The sequence below is a fragment of the Cyclopterus lumpus genome, chromosome 6, assembly GCF_009769545.1.
Source record: "Cyclopterus lumpus isolate fCycLum1 chromosome 6, fCycLum1.pri, whole genome shotgun sequence".
Classification (NCBI taxonomy): Eukaryota; Metazoa; Chordata; class Actinopteri; order Perciformes; family Cyclopteridae; genus Cyclopterus; species Cyclopterus lumpus.
Genome location: NC_046971.1, coordinates 26,991,988 through 27,010,567, shown reverse-complemented (window position 1 = coordinate 27,010,567; position 18,580 = coordinate 26,991,988). Strand labels below are relative to the sequence as shown.

The 18,580-nt window shown below is 42.1% G+C and overlaps 1 protein-coding gene across 5 annotated transcripts; it reads left to right on the top strand.

Annotated features, from left to right (window-relative positions):
• The first annotated feature begins 1,056 nt into the window (after positions 1-1,056).
• On the top strand, positions 1,057-18,580 carry ska1 (spindle and kinetochore associated complex subunit 1). 5 transcript variants are annotated; one of them, XM_034535474.1, is made up of 8 exons: positions 1,057-1,223; positions 10,176-11,185; positions 12,505-12,590; positions 12,723-12,832; positions 16,124-16,218; positions 16,362-16,499; positions 17,359-17,528; positions 18,101-18,580. In XM_034535474.1, the coding sequence occupies exons 2-8, from the start codon at positions 11,043-11,045 to the stop codon at positions 18,247-18,249; spliced, it is 891 nt and encodes a 296-aa protein (XP_034391365.1). In that variant the 5' UTR covers positions 1,057-1,223; positions 10,176-11,042; the 3' UTR covers positions 18,250-18,580. The 5 variants fall into 5 exon arrangements, with proteins under 5 accessions (XP_034391365.1, XP_034391363.1, XP_034391366.1 ...); XM_034535472.1 differs by lacking the exon at positions 1,057-1,223 and adding an exon at positions 2,563-2,743; XM_034535476.1 differs by lacking the exon at positions 1,057-1,223 and having other exon boundaries at positions 10,176-10,351; positions 10,982-11,185.

Sequence of the window (18,580 nt, the reverse complement as noted above, 5' to 3'; positions counted from 1 at the left end):
CAGAGCTGAAACACAGCAACAGATCACAGCATATCATATGTTTAAGTACCTGAATCTCCATGTAATGTGTTGTGTACGTTACAATAATGACACTAATGAATGAAGTTCCCCCATTGTTTCACCCTTCAGACCAACAGCACACCTTATTCCCTTGCCCCTCCGTGTATGTGTCATTCGTTACCTTCTGTTCTGGTACTCATTCAGGAAAGATTAAAATTGTTTATGAATTAATTTGAATAAAATTGGGAAGCATTATCCTGGCCGTTTCTCCATTTTATTCATATAGCAACAGTACCAACACGTAACAGTAATACCTTTGAGTCAAATGGGAATCAAAAAGATATTCAATTATAATTTGCACAATATTTATTATATAAAAAATGTCAGTCAGATTTTTTAATTACATCAGAACTATTATGATATTGGTTCTAATATAAATACATGTTGAGAAGGTTTGTTGAACAATTAATTGAATACTGCACATACAGTTTACCTGAACATATTGTGACTATATATATGTGAGTGTGTATATATATATATATATATATATGTTATATATATATATATGTTATGTATATATATATTATTTTTATTTTTTTAAATATAGATCTATAGAAGTATATTTAGTTGTAATCAATTGGGTCAGAAGTAAAGAGATCATTTCAAAAAGTTTTGCCGAGATCAGGCTGTTGACAGCGGTCACCATGACAACGGCGCTGACAGGGCTCCAGGAGGACCTCAAATCTCCGCATTCTTCGGAGCATATTTTTAAGCAGGCTGCCTCTTGACAAACCGACCTCAGAATTGATGCTTGCACTGCTAACTTCTCGACTGAAAACGTCCTAAAATAACCTTCCGTGGCACAACAACAGCAGGTGCTGGTGGCGCACGTTTCGCTCTGTGACGTCACCTACGTTGCATCATGGGTAAAATGGGCGGAGAAAGCGTGATTTGATTGATGGATCAGCGGTTAAGGCTGTGGCCAATGGAGCGCGAGGTCAGAGGTTCGAATCTGGACCCCGCCCAATCCCAAGCAGCCAATGTGTGTCACGTGATTCCCCTCGTGGTGATAGCTCAGCTTGTTGCTAACTAGCTAGCTCCTGTACTTTAGCTTAGCAGACAGCCATGCAGGCGTATTTTCCACCAAGCCAGGAGAGAAGAAAACGAGGAAATATGTATGAAGAGAAAAGAGAGGTCCTTTGCTCCAAAGCGTCCCGAAGGAGGTCTGTTTCACACTGATTCCGGATCAGCTGATCCGGTCGGTTTTAACAGCTGGAGAGACGCGACCAATGTAACAGAGTTGTTTCCTGGTATAAAGATCCACTCAAACTATTGATCAACATGATCGTAACGTGTTTCCGGTTGACTGAATGTCGTTAAACTACTACTTGTAGTCACAAAGACACCGTCACTGCACACCGTCTCTCTGCAGCCCGCTGCCTGTGTGTTCACCAGCTGCACCGAGTACTTATACACAGCGTGTGGTATTTGTACTGTGTTCTGTGTCCGCTTATAAGCTCAGGGACGATTCCTACCGGCTGTCACAATTAAGAAAATTATATAATTATATATTTTTATTATATAATTTGTATTATATTATATATTTTATATTAGTATACATATATATTTTAAATTACACTGTATTTAATACACGTTATCATAATGACTGTCACTGTCTATTTAATACACTGTTATTATATATTATTTCTTACATATAATATAATAATATACATATTATTTTATTTATATATATATATATATATATATATATATATATATATATATATATATATATATATATAGTATAATATATTATCTGTCATTAATATGATTATTCGTGTGAACCAAGAGGATCCCTGTTTGTGGCAGCAGGGCAGACCCTTTTTACATACACACGTTGCTCATGTTATGAATCTCCATGTAATGTGTTGTGAACGTTATAATAATGACACTAATGAATGAAGTTCCCCCATTGTTTCACCCTTCAGACCAACGGCACACCTTATTCCCTTGCCCCTCCGTGTATGTGTCATTCATTACCTTCTGTTCTGGTAATAATATATTATATTATATATATATATATATAGTATAATATATTATGTAGCGGCGTTCCGTCGGCGCGGTTCTCGTTGAGCCGCTAAAGAGCTGCAGACACGTTGAAAATAAATAAACTCTCTCTCTCTTATGATCTTACGGTCTTTTACGATCTCTTCGATCTTATGGTAGAAAATGTTTCCTTGGTGCCTAATGCAGCTCATCTCATTTCACCTGCTGCTGTCATGACGTCATTAAATTGTTCCGTAATTCAGAAAACAAATAACACCCTTGTGGCTCATACATATCCGGCCCCTAATGGTTAAGCTTCAAGGTTAAACCATTATCAAACAACTTAAATTCAAAGAGCCATCAACTGAATCAAATATCAAACTAAACAAATATTCATAAACACTGCTAATCTAAATCTTGTTTAACAGTCCTTTTTTTACATCTCTTCATCATCTGTTCATCTTGTGTTCATGTTGCTTCTTGCAGTAAACACAGCTTATTTACGGGTCTCTCTAGCGTGCTGGTTTTGGTCTGCAGCTTCAGTCTGCGTACAGTTCTGCTGGAGTCCGTTATGGTTTGGATTATTCTTCCCATCATCCATGTGTTTCTGGTGACAAGCTGTCAACTACTAGCACCACATCGCCATGCTTGAAGTTCCTCTTCAACCTTGACCACTTTTGCCGCTCCTGGAGCAAAGGTAAGTATTCTCCAGTCCATCTGGTCCAAAACAGATCTGCGAGATACTGTACTTTCCTCCAGCGTCGGCGTCTCCTTGCGTACTGATCGTCCTTGTTGAATGTTCCCGGTGGCATGTTGGGTTGTACTTTCATCAGCAGCAGATGATTGAGTTAGAGGCTCCATGTCACATGGGTCATCGGATGCACTTGTGAGTGGTCGTCCATTAATGATACTTTAAACCTCACACATTAGCGTTTGGAGGTCGTCGTCAGTGAGGGTCTGTTCTCTCACAAGGGCGTTAAGGATCCTCCGTGCGGTACAAATCTGCTGCTCCCAAACTCCTCCATAGTGGGAAGCAGCTGGGCTGTTGAACATCCATTTTATGCCTTTCTTTTGTATAGTTTTTTGAATCTTTAATTGGTACAGGCTCTCAATTGCCACTCGCAACTCTTTTTCTGCGCCAACAACATTTGTGCCATAGTCTGAGCGCATGATGGAAACCTGGCCCCTTCTACTTATGAAACGGCGTATAGCGTTGATGCAAGAGCTGGTGTCAAGACTGTCTGCTATCTCTATATGCACTGCTCTAATGGCGAGGCAGGTAAACATTACACTGTACCCTTTGACAGTGCTCCGGCCCCGTTTGGCTTCAAAGGGACCAAAATAATCTACGCCTACATTGCTAAATGGTGGCTGATCTGGTGTCAGGTGATCTTCCGGTAGATTGGCCATCTTTTGCTCTCCTACTCTGCCTTTGAGCCTCCTGCAGACTGTGCATCTTGACATAAGTTTTCTGATGGCTGAGGTTGCTTGCAGAATCCAAAACTTTTGTCTTCTGGAGTCTTTTGACAGAATTGCTGGGTGTTTGGCACTGTCTGTCATACTGGATTTATCCAGCCGTCCTCCAACTCTTAAGATGCCGTCTGGCCACCACAAAAATCTCAACAGTTCTATATCCGTTACTGGAACTCTGACCTGATAGAACATTGATTCAATATCCGCCATTATGGCTATTGGATTCTCTCGGAACCTCAGTAAGGAACCGATGAGTGTATTGGTAAGGTCAGGTCCTTGCAATAATTGTCCATTCAACGACACATCTTGAAAAGAAGCAGTGCAGTCAAAGACAACACACATTTTATTTTTCTTCGAGTGGTACACCCCATGGTGCGGAACGTACCACACCCTGTAGTCATCACAGTCAGGAACTTCAACGGCGTAGCCTTTATCCAGTATGCTTTTCATGAAGTCTTTGTAGTCTTCAAGAAAGACATCATTCTTTTTCAGTTTTCTCTTCAGGCTAGCAGCTCACTGTACTGCCATGCAGCGGTTACTTGGCATGTTAGCTGCTTCATGTTTCAAAGGAAGTCCTACGCAGTAATGTCCATCCACAAACTTTGTTGTCTTTTGTATAAACTGTGCATAAACTGCTTGTCCTCTTGCGACATCTCCTCCTTGTCATCGTAGCGACGTTATGGAAAGTCTGTGTTGTACTGCTGAACCATTAGCTGTTCTAGTTCCAACACTGAATTTTGGTTGACACTGTAATGAGCTGACTCCTGCTTTGAATCCGTAGTCTCATTCTTTGCGGGTCCACACACCATCCAGCCCAAGACAGTCTTCACAGCGTAGGGCCCATCATCCTTACTATTAATTATCTGCCACGGCTCCATTGCCTTTGGGTTATTTGCTCCAATGAGAAGGCCTACATCAGCGTCAATGTGTGGTAAGGTTACTTCCTGCAGATACGGACACTTTTGCAGATGTTGTTGAATCGGAATGTTTTCCTTTTGAACCGGGATACTGCTGTGTGTGAACACTTTGGGCAGCTGGACGTACCTTGTGTCTTCAAGGCCGCACACTTCCAGTTCTGAGAGCATATGACCGTTGATTAGCTTCTGCTCACCAGGTTTATCCTGAGCCATAGTGCTCAATAAAATCTGAGTCGGCTTTCCTTTAATATTCAGTCTCTTTCGAAGCTTGTCGGTACAGAACGTGGCTGTACTTCCGGGATCCATAAACACATATGTCTCTATACATCTTCCACCTTTACAGGATCTGACTTTCACCGGCACAATCGATAGCATGCACTCTGTGCTCCCTGTCCCAGCATAGCCAACTATTTCCTGTTTAACAGAGTTCTGGGCTCCTGAGATCTCTTCGTTTGAAGTGCTGTCCTCACTGGCCACTATATATGAAATATCTTTGTTGGTTTCTTTCGCTATGTGAAGGATGCCTGGGTGTTTCTGTGAGCATTGTGTGCACACCATCCTCTTCTTGCACATTTTGCTAAGATGTCCTTGTGTTAAACATCCAAAACATATTCCCTTGGTTTTCAGGAATTCTATACGATCTTTATGTGCTAATCCTTTAATCTTTATGCAAGCCTCCAATGTGTGATTCTTTTGACAGAAAAGACATGGTGGTACGAAGGTATTAGCCACTTTAACTGGGTTGGCCTGCCAAGGTGTTGTATCCGGCCTTTTCCTCTCCATCGACACACTTTTTGCGAAGCTGCTTCCTTTCATTCCAGTTTTGAAAAGTTTCTCATTTTCCTTGCTTTTGCTGACTGTAGATGTGTGTCTGTCCTGGAGGTCACCAAAGAGTGGGCCCATAGCAATCTTTGCTTGACGGTCAATAAAGTTAACAAGATCAGCAAATCTTGCTCTGTGTCTTCTACTTTCCTTGAGGTCAAATGCTACATTGCGCCATCTTTCTCTCATTTTATATGGCAATTTGGATAACACAATTCTCATATTTGTGGGGTTATCCATCTCCTCCATGTACTCAAAATCTTCCATTGTATTACAACATCCAGTCAGAAAAATAGCATACGTATTCAGGGCTTTCCCATCTTCAGATTTGATTTGTGGCCACCTTAAGGCCTTGTCAATGTAAGCACTTGTTATCATCAGCTCATCTCCATAGTTCTTCTGAAGCAGTCGTTTTGCTTCCTTGAACCCTCTGCTTGATGGCATGTGCTCACAGCTACGTACAAGTTCCTGCGGCTCTCCTGCAGTGTATTGTTGCAAGTAGTACAGTTTGTCTGGAGCACTATGAGTTTTCTATTCAATAGCTTGCTCAAAAGCTCTGATAAAAGATCTGTAGGTAAGTGGATCACCCTTGAAAACTGTAACCTCTTTAACTGGTAGCTGAGCTTGTTTCTGATGGTTAACCAACATTTCTGTGATCAGATTTTGTTTTTGCATTACGTGAAGAATGTAATTACTGCTTCTGTCCCGCTGTTGTGTGTCAGGGTTGTCTGTCTGCCTTGGCCTAGCGGTTTGTGGCTCTGAAGATTGCTGCAGCCGGGTTGGAACTGTACCTCCATGTGCAGCTGTGCTAGTGTGTGAGAGAAGTCTTTGCTCCTCCCCCTTCACTTGAAATTGTTTTAAGTGTGAGTGAAGATAGCTGTTCATGCCATCCTCTGATCTCTCATAGTCTTTAAGTACTTTTACTTGAGCTCTTTTTTCAGCGATTGCTCCTTCCAAAGTCAGTCTTTCCAGTTTGGCTTTAATATGCGCCTCCTCCAACTCAAGCTCTTGCTTCTTCTGTAAAGCTGCGGCGCGTTCCACCAGGCCAGCTAACTTTGCTTCTTCAGAAACACAAACTGATGACCTGCACTATCCTCAGGTTCCACATCGTCTTTAACTTCATCTTGATCCTCTATGTCCTCATCTTCAGCACCTGTACTTTCTTTGCTTATGTCTTGTTCACTCAAAGCACACATCCATTGTTCAGCTTCTTCTGAATGTCTCAGTCATCATCTCAATTGGGTCAGAAGTTGCTCAGCTTAGATATTAGATCAGGGGTTGGCAAACTACGGCCCGCGGGCCGTATATGGCCCCTTGGGCTCTTTAATCCGGCCCGCCGGATAATAATTTATAATTATTATAAATTATAGTAAAGATTTATTGCTTTAAGGCTGTTTGTGTGTGTGCTCTCCTGCAGCAGAACACGGCAGCAGCGGTTCAAGGACACGCACGGCAGGTTAAAGACCGCTGTAATGCTTTCTGCTGCAGGAGAGCGCGCACACAAACAGCCTAAAAGAGCTGAGCAATAAATGAGCATTAAGAAACATCGATGCTGGTCTGTTGCCGTCATCGTGCTTCAGGAAACTCAAGTCGGGAACGGATGTCCTGCATACCGCTGGAAAGAGATCACCGTAATGTACCGCATACCGCTGGAAAGAGATCACCGTAATGTACCGCATACCGCTGGAAAGAGATCACCTAATGTACCGCATACCGCTGGAAAGAGATCACCGTAATGTACCACATACCGCTGGAAAGAGATTACCGTAATGTACCGCATACCGCTGGAAAGAGATCACCTAATGTACCGCATACCGCTGGAAAGAGATCACCGTAATGTACCACATACCGCTGGAAAGAGATTACCGTAATGTACCGCATACCGTTGGAAAGAGATGACCGTAATGTACCGCCTACCGTTGGAAAGAGATCACCGTAATGTACCATATACCGCTGGAAAGCGATCACCGTAATGTACCACATATTGCTGGAAAGAGATGACCGTAATGTACCGCATATCTCTGAAAAGAGATCACCGTAATGTACTGCATACCGCTGGAAAGTGATCACCGTAATGTACCGCATACCGCTGGAAAGCGATCACCGTAATGTACCGCCTACCGTTGGAAAGCGATCACCGTAATGTACCGCATACCGCTGGAAAGAGATTACCGTAATGTACCGCATACCGCTGGAAAGAGATCACCTAATGTACCGCATACCGCTGGAAAGAGATCACCGTAATGTACCACATACCGCTGGAAAGAGATTACCGTAATGTACCGCATACCGCTGGAAAGAGATCACCGTAATGTACCGCATACCGTTGGAAAGAGATGACCGTAATGTACCGCCTACCGTTGGAAAGAGATCACCGTAATGTACCATATACCGCTGGAAAGCGATCACCGTAATGTACCACATATTGCTGGAAAGAGATGACCGTAATGTACCGCATATCTCTGAAAAGAGATCACCGTAATGTACTGCATACCGCTGGAAAGTGATCACCGTAATGTACCGCATACCGCTGGAAAGCGATCACCGTAATGTACCGCCTACCGTTGGAAAGCGATCACCGTAATGTACCGCCTACCGTTGGAAAGGGATCACCGTAATGTAACGCATACCGCTGTAAAGTGATCACCGTAATGTACCGCATAGCGCTGGAAAGCGATCACCGTAATGTACCGCATACCGTTGGAAAGCGATCACCGTAATGTACCGCATACCGTTGGAAAGCGATCACCGTAATGTACCGCATACCGCTGGAAAGAGATCACTGTAATGTAACGCATACCGCTGGAAAGAGATCACCGTAATGTACCGCCTACCGTTGGAAAGCGATCACCGTAATGTAACGCATATCGCTGGAAAGAGATGACCGTAATTTACCGCATATCGCTGGAAAGAGATCACCGTAATGTACCGCCTACCGTTGGAAAACGCCGCTTCTTAGTGTTCACAATCCTTTGGAATTACGTCATAAAGCGTTAACTTTCGAAGAGTTCCGGTAATTTGAATTTGGCATGTCACTTTCTGTCGTCGGAGACGGGGTTCGTACTACAAGAGTTTTAGAGTTGTAAAATTAACAGCTGCATCCAGAATGTTTTTCCTCGGCATAACGAACGCACATCAAACCCACGGGACTGCACCGCCCCGGACCAACAACACTGTTCCACTGAAACGGGTTCTTTACTTTTAGTTATTGGCTTTTACTTGTAATTCATATTGGTTCACACAAACACTCTCCATCAGGGGCGTCGTTAGGCCTATTTTAGGGGGCTACAGAATGTGTCTGTCGGTAGTTACCTGTTTACATTCAGGTGTACCTGTAAGTCCAGGTAGTTACAGAATGTGTCTGTCTGTAGTTGTTAACGAGTGTTACCTGTTTACATTCAGGTTTACCTGTAAGTCCAGGTAGTTACAGAATATGTCTGTCTGTAGTTGTTAACGAGTGTTACCTGCTTACATTCAGGTTTACTAAATGAAAGGGAAGTTAGAAACTGTCTCCATTGAGCGAGTCTGAACGAGCGAATTCGAAATACAAGAAATAACTATCGACATCTATCTATTCTTTGCATTAATATAGATTATTATCATATTTTTTTCTATTGAATGGTATATTTGACACTGAACTAGTTCATCTTTATCTCAGTGATAGTGTCCAAATGAGCATAAAATGTCACTATGACCCTGAAATTAGAGCAAAATCACACTCTTTCTGATTGAACCAATCTATGAACTGTCAGAAACAATGGATATCAGGGGCCCCAAGACATTCACACGTTCACCAGGGTGACACTCCCCTTGGGGCTTAGCCCCCCCTTTCTTGGAAGCCTACAAACGGCCCTGCTCTCCATCCTTCTGTGATGGCCCGGCCCGTCTGTCAAATTTTAAAAGTCAATGAGGCCCCTGAGCCCAAAAGTTTGCCCACCCCTGTGTTAGATGTTGCTGATGTGCTGTGTTAGCTGACAGCTGACGTTTGTTGACACTTTTTGTAAGCTGTCATATAGGGTGACCATATCCATAACACCAAAAAGGAGGACACTAAGTGGTATTTTGTGAGGCTGTGAATAATTGCATAGGACTCTGGCGTGCTCCCCTCTACAATATTTGTGTGTGATTGCTACATGATGCATGTGTAACAGAAGAGGAAAGAATAGTCTTGAAGAGTCAACAAGTGTTTGTTCACAGTATTTGTATTTATTCAATACATTGTAGTGTTAAAAAACTGACCATGAGAGGAATCTTTTAAAGTGCTGAGTGCCACAAAGCATAACATTTGTGTACATAAAATGTACAAATTAAATCACAGGCCACATAAATATTAAACAGATAAATGAATGTTTTAAAAGCATAAAGAAAACTAAACAAATTTGGTTAACATTTAAGGGCTCAAAGTGATTCAGTGTATTGGGGACTTGTGTGCAGCGTCTTCATCCGTGTATGTGTGCAGCAGTCCACTTGTATTCAAGCAAACTCCACCTTCACCCTCTGCAGAAGCTCAAGAGACAACAGTCCCTCGGACATCATGGTCGACAAGCCCCCATTGCGCCTGTTCATCTCCTGCAGGAACACATGACAACAATACTGTTATCAGCGTTTTAAACCCAATGAATATTCATATTATATGGAGCCCATTCATAGAATCAAAATGCTGCATTGGAAATCAATTTGGCTTTAGAGCTTCTTCCAGGAAATTAGTCGTCATTTTGTTTTAAACTGTGATCAGCTAATATTCCAACAGTGCTAACCCTAGACTAACCTTCCATTTATATTGTGAAGTCTGAAGAAGAGCTTTGCTAAATAGATTTGAAGTGGCATTCAGTCATCTTATCCTTTTTAAGAGATTAACACACATATTTGTAATAAACTGTCATTGTCGGCAGACTAATCTATTTCTTTCCCCATCAGAATTGAAAGGCTCTGGAGAGACGTTTACAACAGCGTACGTGATCATTTCTCCACCATCTTCACCAACCTGGAGAGAGAAGGCCTTCTCTATCCTGACGATGAAATCCATCTCTATGCTCTGCACTGGTGCTTTGTACCCACGTACAGAAACACCTTCAGTTTTTCCGGGATGGCTGGTGCGCACCGAGGGAAACCTGAACCCTACTGTATCCAACATTACACTAAGTTGTTCATATTAATAATGTAGGGAAGGTTCATTCCAAAGTACATGTATCAGAAGCATGATGTAACTAGCAGAGAGGCCTGTCAACGTGGATTATTTTTGGTCTGCATAGCATGGGCACATTTTATTTAGCAAAACAGAAACTAAATCAATAATCAAAAGAAACATTATACAGGAATGGCAGCACAGTTGGGACGTAGGAGGCACAGGAAGACATCTCTATGCTATTCAGAAGGAAGTTGGCAAAGGGAGAATAACCAGAGGAAACACTGGAGAAGAAAATATATTAACCTGACTGAGGATTGGACACACAAGGCTGAATAAAACCATGCAATTAATAAAAAGACACCCAACAGGATTATGTGAACACTGCAATATACCGGAAACAGTAGAGCATATCATTTGCCATTGCCAGAAGTTCATAGTGGAGAGAGACAGGCTGAAGAGGAAGCTGGCAGTGGAGGAAAAACAGTTAAAGGATGCATTAACCTTGAGGGCTGGAAAGGTGCTGAAATATCTGAAGTAAACAGGATTCAGTGGATTTTATTTTTATTTTTAATATTATTTTTAATTTCATTTTTAGGGATAGATAACTCTGGTCCACAACCCAATACAGTAGGTGGCGGCAATGCTCCTTTTGTTGGATGCCATCCGCCCTAAAGCCAAGAAGAAGAAGAAGAAGAGTACGCGCCTGCGCCCTGGGGTCTCCAGTCCCGTATTTCAAACGCAACTTGAACCGGGAACGCTCCACCGAGGAAGAGTCGCGTGACGGGGAACACAGCTCTGTGTGAGTTAACTTAATTAACCACAGTTTTCTTTTTTAGGTTCATGGCTTTCTGTTAGACGCAGACATCGCACGTCTGGTGGTGTGTCAGTCAGAAGGCATCTCCGTGTTTTGATAATGCAAACACAAGAGCTGTTAGCTCACTAGGAGCTAAACACAAGAGCTGTTAGCTCACTAGGAGCTAAACACAAGAGCTGTTAGCTCACTAGGAGCTAAACACAAGAGCTGTTAGCTCACTAGGAGCTAAACACAAGAGCTGTTAGCTCACTAGGAGCTAAACACAAGAGCTGTTAGCTCACTAGGAGCTAAACACAAGAGCTGTTAGCTCACTAGGAGCTAAACACAAGAGCAGCGTCTCGCCTCGAGTGACGTCAGATGCAAAGTTAATGGGAATTCGCGTTATGTCGAAGTTGGCTTAACGATATAGATTTTCTTAAAGGTGAATTTAACCCTTGTGGTGTTCTGACACCAAATGAAATCCTTTGGCATCAAAATATGTTTTTTATTCATCAAATCGTCTGCAAATAATGGGGGTTATTCGATACTATGCTCTTCATGATTATAATACATTTCAACTTGATTGATTTTATTGAATTTAATAACGTCTGTTGTACTGTGGGGTCAAAAAGACCCCGCAGCACAAAGTGGTGCAATGGGACAACTTGTCACACCCTACTGCTTTCCAAGACATCTTTGAGTTTTGACAACAACAAATGGTTATTGTCTCACAGGTGTTGTTGGGCCTTTCCCATTTTAGAGAGAGACAGGCAGCACAATGAGGCAGAAGCGCTATACTGCTGCACAGGAGGCGTGCGAGCTAATCTTTAACTATGTTGTGGCATAGTATGACCAGGAGGACCAGACAAGGTCAATTTTGTGTGATTATTCATTGATTATGTGCTGCGTACATAATGGGGATGATTCTAAAACGGCATCCTCACTAATCTTTGACATAAACTACATTAATAAGTCAAAATAATATAAAGTCAACATTATTTGTTTCACTTAATTTCCACTCAAAAACAGGATATACTTCTATATAAACAATGTCTATTGGCCCTAAATTCCAAAATCCAGACCAACGTGACCATGTCTTGACGATGGTAAACGGACCCCGTTAACCGGGGACACAGATTTGTGAAACGGCAATTAAAAACCCTGTGTTGCTTGTAATTGTACAGTTTCACATAATTGAAGCAACAGAAGTATTAAGTACATTTACCAATGTTATTGTTCTTCTCGTCTGTTTTTATTTGTGAAATGTAACACTTTTGTATGTGCCATGTGATGTTTTTAATGAATGGAATGTGTCCCCTGTTCAGCAAAATGAGTGAGCTGGAGGATATCAGCCACCACATTGATGACCGGATCTCATCCTTACACCGCATGCTGGATCTGTCAGTTGTCGGTATGCTACAGTGATCTTTATGTGAGGCAAGACCAGTAACGTTGGGGTTTTACTTCTGTTTATTTATTATTAATATGCACAGCTTAAGATGTTTGTCATTGCAATGTGTTTGTTTCTCTCTCTACATTTTAGAGTTGCCCCAAAAAAAGAAACTTGGACAAGAATTCGCGGCACTCAAGAAGCTTTTGGAGGAGTTTGAGAAATGCGTTGGTCGGCATAAAGAGCGACTCAAGCAGCTGAAGGTAAGCTGGAGGCCTGTAGTTTGTGCAGCTCGTGGCGGTGTGGAATCATCACTTCATGCAGCTGCTTCACTTTGAAAGCATCTAGTTGTGCACCGGGCAGATTTAGGTTGTCTCCATGGCTGCATTACATTGAAACTTGACCAGTGGACAATTATGATATTTAACCAGATAACTTTCAGCATCAATTTGTTGTGCATTCTTAACACAACCTGCATTTTGGACAAGTATAATGTAAATTGTGGTTATTAATTCAATTCAGTTTATTTTGTATAGCCCAATATCACAAATTACAAACTCCCCTCAGAGGGCTTTACAATCTGTACACATACGACATCCCTGTCCCAGGACCTCACATCGGATCAGGAAAAACTCCCCCAAAAAAACCTTTGACAGGGAAAAAAGGGAAGAAACCTTCAGGAGAGCAACAGAGGAGGATCCCTCTCCCCGGATGGACAGAAGAATAGATGTCATGTGTACAGAATGAACAGCATTTTCAAAGTTACATAAACACATTACATGAATATGACAATGTATGAATGGAACTCCAATCCATGAAACAGAAGGAGGTAGAGAGGAGGGGGCGGGGCATCAGCAGGGCCAATGGGAGGCCGGCTCACCAGCATCAGACACCTCCAGGTCCAATGGACCCTATGAGACGTGAAGTCACAACGACTCCGGGGAGGAAGCAGAGTTAATAAGGTGTAATGGAGAGATGTAAATTCATCCATAAGGAGAGAGAGAAGAGGAGATAGGTGCTCAGTGTATCCTAAAACATCCCCCAGCAGCCTATAAGCCTATAGCAGCATATCAAGGGGCTGGACCAGGGCAAACCTGATTCAGCCCTAACTATAAGCACTATTAAAGAGGAAAGTCTTAAGTCTATTCTTGAATGAGGTGACTGTGTCTGCCTCCAGGACTGAAAGTGGAAGCTGGTTCCATAAAAGAGGAGCTTGATAACTGAAGGCTCTTGCTCCCATCCTACTTTTTAGGACTCTAGGAACCACAAGTAGCCCCACATTTAGTGAGCGCAGCTCTCTAGTGGGGCAATATGGTACTACAAGCTCCTTAAGATATGATGGTGCATCACCAATCAAGGCTTTGTAGGTGAGGAGAAGAATTTTAAATGTGATTCTTGATTTTACAGGGAGCCAGTGCAGAGCAGCTAATACAGGAGTCATGTGATCTCTTTTCTTAGTTTTTGTGAGTACACGAGCTGCAGCATTCTGGATCAACTGGAGGGATTTAAGAGACTTATTAGAGCAGCCTGATAATAAGGAGTTGCAGTAATCTAGTCTGGAAGTAACAAACGCGTGAACCAGCTTTTCTGCATCTTTTTGGCACAAGATGTGCCAGATTTTTGAAATGTTACATAGATGAAAAAATGCAGTCCTTGAGATTTGCTTAACGTGGGAGTTAAAGGACAAGTCTGGGTCAAAGATAACTAGAGATTCTTTACAGTGGTGTTGGATGCCAGGGCAATGCCATCTACAGAAACCACATCACCAGATAATTGATCTCTGAGGTGTTCAGGGCCCAGTAAAATAACTTCAGTTTTGTCTGAGTTTAACATCAGGAAGTTGCAGGTCATCCATGTTTTTATGTCTTTAAGACATTCTTGAATGTTAGCGAGCTGGTTGGTCTCCTCTGGTTTGATCGATAGATATAATTGAGTTTCGTCTGCATAGCAATGAAAGTTTATAGATTGTTTCCTGATAATGTTGCCCTAAGGAAGCATATATAAGGTAAATAAAATTGGTCCAAGCACAGAACCTTGTGGAACTCTGTGATTAACGTTGGTGGTCATTGAGGATTCATTGTTTACAAATACAAATTGAGATCGATCTGATAAATAGGATTTAAACCAACTTAGTGCGGTACCTGAAATGCCAATCGACTGATCCAATCTCTGTAATAGGATGTCATGATCAATGGTGTCAAACACAGCACTAAGGTCTAATAATACCAGTACGGAGATGAGTCCTTTATCAGCACTAAGGTCTAACAAGACCAGTACAGAGATGAGTCCTTTATCAGCACTAAGGTCTAATAATACCAGTACGGAGATGAGTCCTTTATCAGCACTAAGGTCTAATAATACCAGTACAGAGATGAGTCCTTTATCTGATGCAATTAGGAGGTCATTTGTAATTTTCACCAGTGCTGTCTCTGTACTGTGCTGTTTTCTAAATCCTGACTGAAACTCCTCAAATAAACTATTCTGATGTAGAAAGTCACACAACTGATTTGAGACTACTTTCTCAAGGATCTTAGAGAGGAAGGGAAGGTTAGAGATTGGTCTGTAGTTAGCCAACACCTCTGGATTAAGAGTGGGCTTTTTCAGGAGAGGTTTAATTACAGCTACTTTGAAGGAATGTGGTACATGGCCTGTTAGCAAAGACACATTAACAATATCCAGCAGAGAGGTGCCAATTAAAGGCAACACGTCTTTAAGCAGCCTCGTTGGGATGGGGTCTAAGAGACAGGTAGACGTTTTAGAAGTAGAAACCGTTGAAGACAATTGGTCTATGTTAATGGGAGAAAAGCTATCCAAATATACATCAGGGCATACAGCCGTTTCCAAGGCCACTCCTCTTTATGACAGATCGGCAGTAGTTAAGGGCAAGAGATCATCAATCTTGCCTCTAATAGTTCAAATCTTTTCATTGAAGAAGTTCATGAAGTCATTACTACTGAGGTCTATAGGAATACACGGCTCCACAGAGCTGTGACTCTCTGTCAGCCTGGCTACAGTGCTAAAGAGAACCCTGGGGTTGTTCTTATTTTTCTCTATTACTGATGAGTAATAGGCTGCTCTGGCATTACGAAGAGCCTTTTTATATGTTTTAAGACTATCTCGCCAAACTAAGCGTGATTCTTCCAGATTGGTGGAACGCCATATGCTTTCGTGAAGTTTGCTTTAGGTCGCGGGTCTGAGGGTTCTACCAGGGAGCAAACCTCCTTTGCCTCACTGTCTTTTTCTTCAGTGGGGCTATCGAGTCTAGTGTCATTCTCAGTATTAAAGAACAGTATGTAGATAACCGGACACCGGATATTTTAGAGTGTAAAATAAACATTTCAGCACTCTGGTGGACAAAATCTGTAATATTCTATTCCAATACATATTAAACACTTGTCTGATGTCAATATTTTATTCAATCATCTTCTCTTAAAACCAAACACATTTTTTTTGTTGTGATCGATGACATCAAAGATCCCCCCCGACCCTAAATGGAGACACCGTTTCTGAATAACTTTAACCATAGTTAATGATTTGGTTTGATTGTGTTTCAGGAACTTGAGCAGTCATTCCAGAAGCATGTGGAGGATGTCCAGCACATTAAGGAGAACATCCCTGCACACATGCCCAGGAAGAAAGGCCCGGCAAAGTGAGGACGCGTGTATGACACACACACACACACACACTCTAGCTCTTCTCCAGATTTGTTTTCCAGTATTAAGGCATCCAAACATACAATCCCAGCTCTGACAGCTGACTGACGTCTTGTGTTTATTCTTCCTCTTCTCTCAGTGGAGGTGAACCCGTAATGAGCCAGAAGGAAACCGCCGATGTTCAGCCAGCCCAGCTGGAAACTGTCAAAAAGACCAACAAGAGCTTCGTCAGACAGATTGAGGTCATCACTATGCCAGAGTTTGAGAGCATCCCCCCGTAAGTGCCCCCCTCACTAATTTCCAGCATGATAAGATATGGTAATTGATATCGTTCATAATGTCAACCAAAGAATTGCACATATATCTGTCCGTGGGTGTGTAATGGACCCCCGACTGAAAGAATATCTTTGGTAGCCTGATCTTACTCAAAAAGTGTTCATCTGCACCTTTTTTTAAATTTGTATTCCTGCGTACAATCATTAACATAACATGTGTTACCAATATGTATGGGAATTGATTTATACAAAAAGGTAACTCTTTAAATGTATCATTGCAATGTTGGAAAGGTGGCGAAAAATGTAGGCTGGCCAGTGCAACCAATGTAAATATTTTAAAGTCAGTGGAGCCCTGCATTGTGGAACTCTCAAAGCTTATATGTACAACCAGTTTGTCCACAAAATATCTTTGGGCTATACCTAAAGAAAGTCAGGCTATAACACAAATTTAAATAACTTTTTCCGTGTTTCAAATGGAGATTTCCGCCTTAGTTTTAAAATTGCTCATTTCCAAATGTGCATGGATCTCTGTGGAGTGAAGTTTGCCCTGAGGGTGGCGCACAAGGAAAGGTTATATTGTGGTTTGTTTGTGGTCTTCTGAACTGTGGCCAGTTTACATGTCTGACTCATGTCTGCTCTACATGTCACATTTTGATTCACTTTCATCCATTTGAAGAGTAGACTAACTCATTTTAACACCACACATATCACTGTTTTTAGCGTGTTAGTTAAGACCTTTTCTTTTCTAATGATGGCGATGACATATTTTGACCATATTCCCACTGTAAGTGTTAAGGAAAAGTTTTTTGATTTGCATTGAGGCTTTATGTTCTCTAAAGCTGATCGCCATGTCCCGCTCAGGTACATGAAAGGACGCGTGTCATATCATCAACTCAATGTGGCGGTGCAGAGCATCAACGCAGCGGTAACCGCCAAGTACAAGATCCTCCATCAGTCGGTAAAAACTCTCAGCAGTCATACGCGCAAGCTGCACCAGCGCTTCAAGGACCAGGAGACGAAGGACACAAAAGGTGTGTGTGTGTGTGTGTGTGTGTGTGTGTGTGTGTGTGTGTGTGTGTGTGTGTGTGTGTGTGTGTGTGTGTGTGTGTGTGTGTGTGTGTGTGTGTGTGTGTGTGTGTGTGTGTGTGTGTGTGTGTGTGTGTGTGTGTGTGTGTGTGTGTGTGTGTGTGTGTGTGTGTGTGTGTGTGTGTGTGTGTGTGTGTGTGTGTGTGTGTGTGTGTGTGTGTGTGTGTGTGTGTGTGTGTGTGTGTGTGTGTGTGTGTGTGTGTGTGTGTGTGTGTGTGTGTGTGTGTGTGTGTGTGTGTGTGTGTGTGTGTGTGTGTGTGTGTGTGTGTGTGTGTGTGTGTGTGTGTGTGTGTGTGTGTGTGTGTGTGTGTGTGTGTGTGTGTGTGTGTGTGTGTCCGTGTGTCCGTGTGTCCGTGTGTCCTGATTTTTCTTTTTTTTTTTTTTAAAGCAAATTGGCTGAATAAAACACTTCAAATGCAGCATTGATCATACAATCATGTAAAATGGTGCCAAAAATAAAACGAGCACCATTCCATGTCTGGTTATTCACGCCCTCCTTTGTCCAAATGTCTTTCAGGTCAGAATTTTGTGGTGGAGGACGACATTCGAGAGTTTACTCAGATGAAGGCAGACAAACGATTTCAAGGGGTTTTGAACATGCTGCGACACTGCCAACGCCTTCGAGAGCTTCGGGGGGGGGGCATCACCCGCTACATGTTGTTATGAGAGAGCAAGACTTCATGAGATGGATTACGCTTTTCCTTAGCTTGTTGTTTTTGCTTTCATATTGAAATAATAGGTTTTGTAATTAACTGTGTTTACACACTGTCCAACCCTACATATGACGTGTGTCTCCGTGACTACAAAGAGTGCCTGTGAGCCCAACGAAACTATCATATAAAAGTACACATTTAAAGATGTATCCATGTATATGCATTATTTGCCACCTGTATGTACTCATTTGCAGATACAACTAATGTTTATACATGTATATATTTGTTTTGGTGTGAATGATTATAAGTCAAATAGATTTGTCAACCATATTTTTGTAAAATAA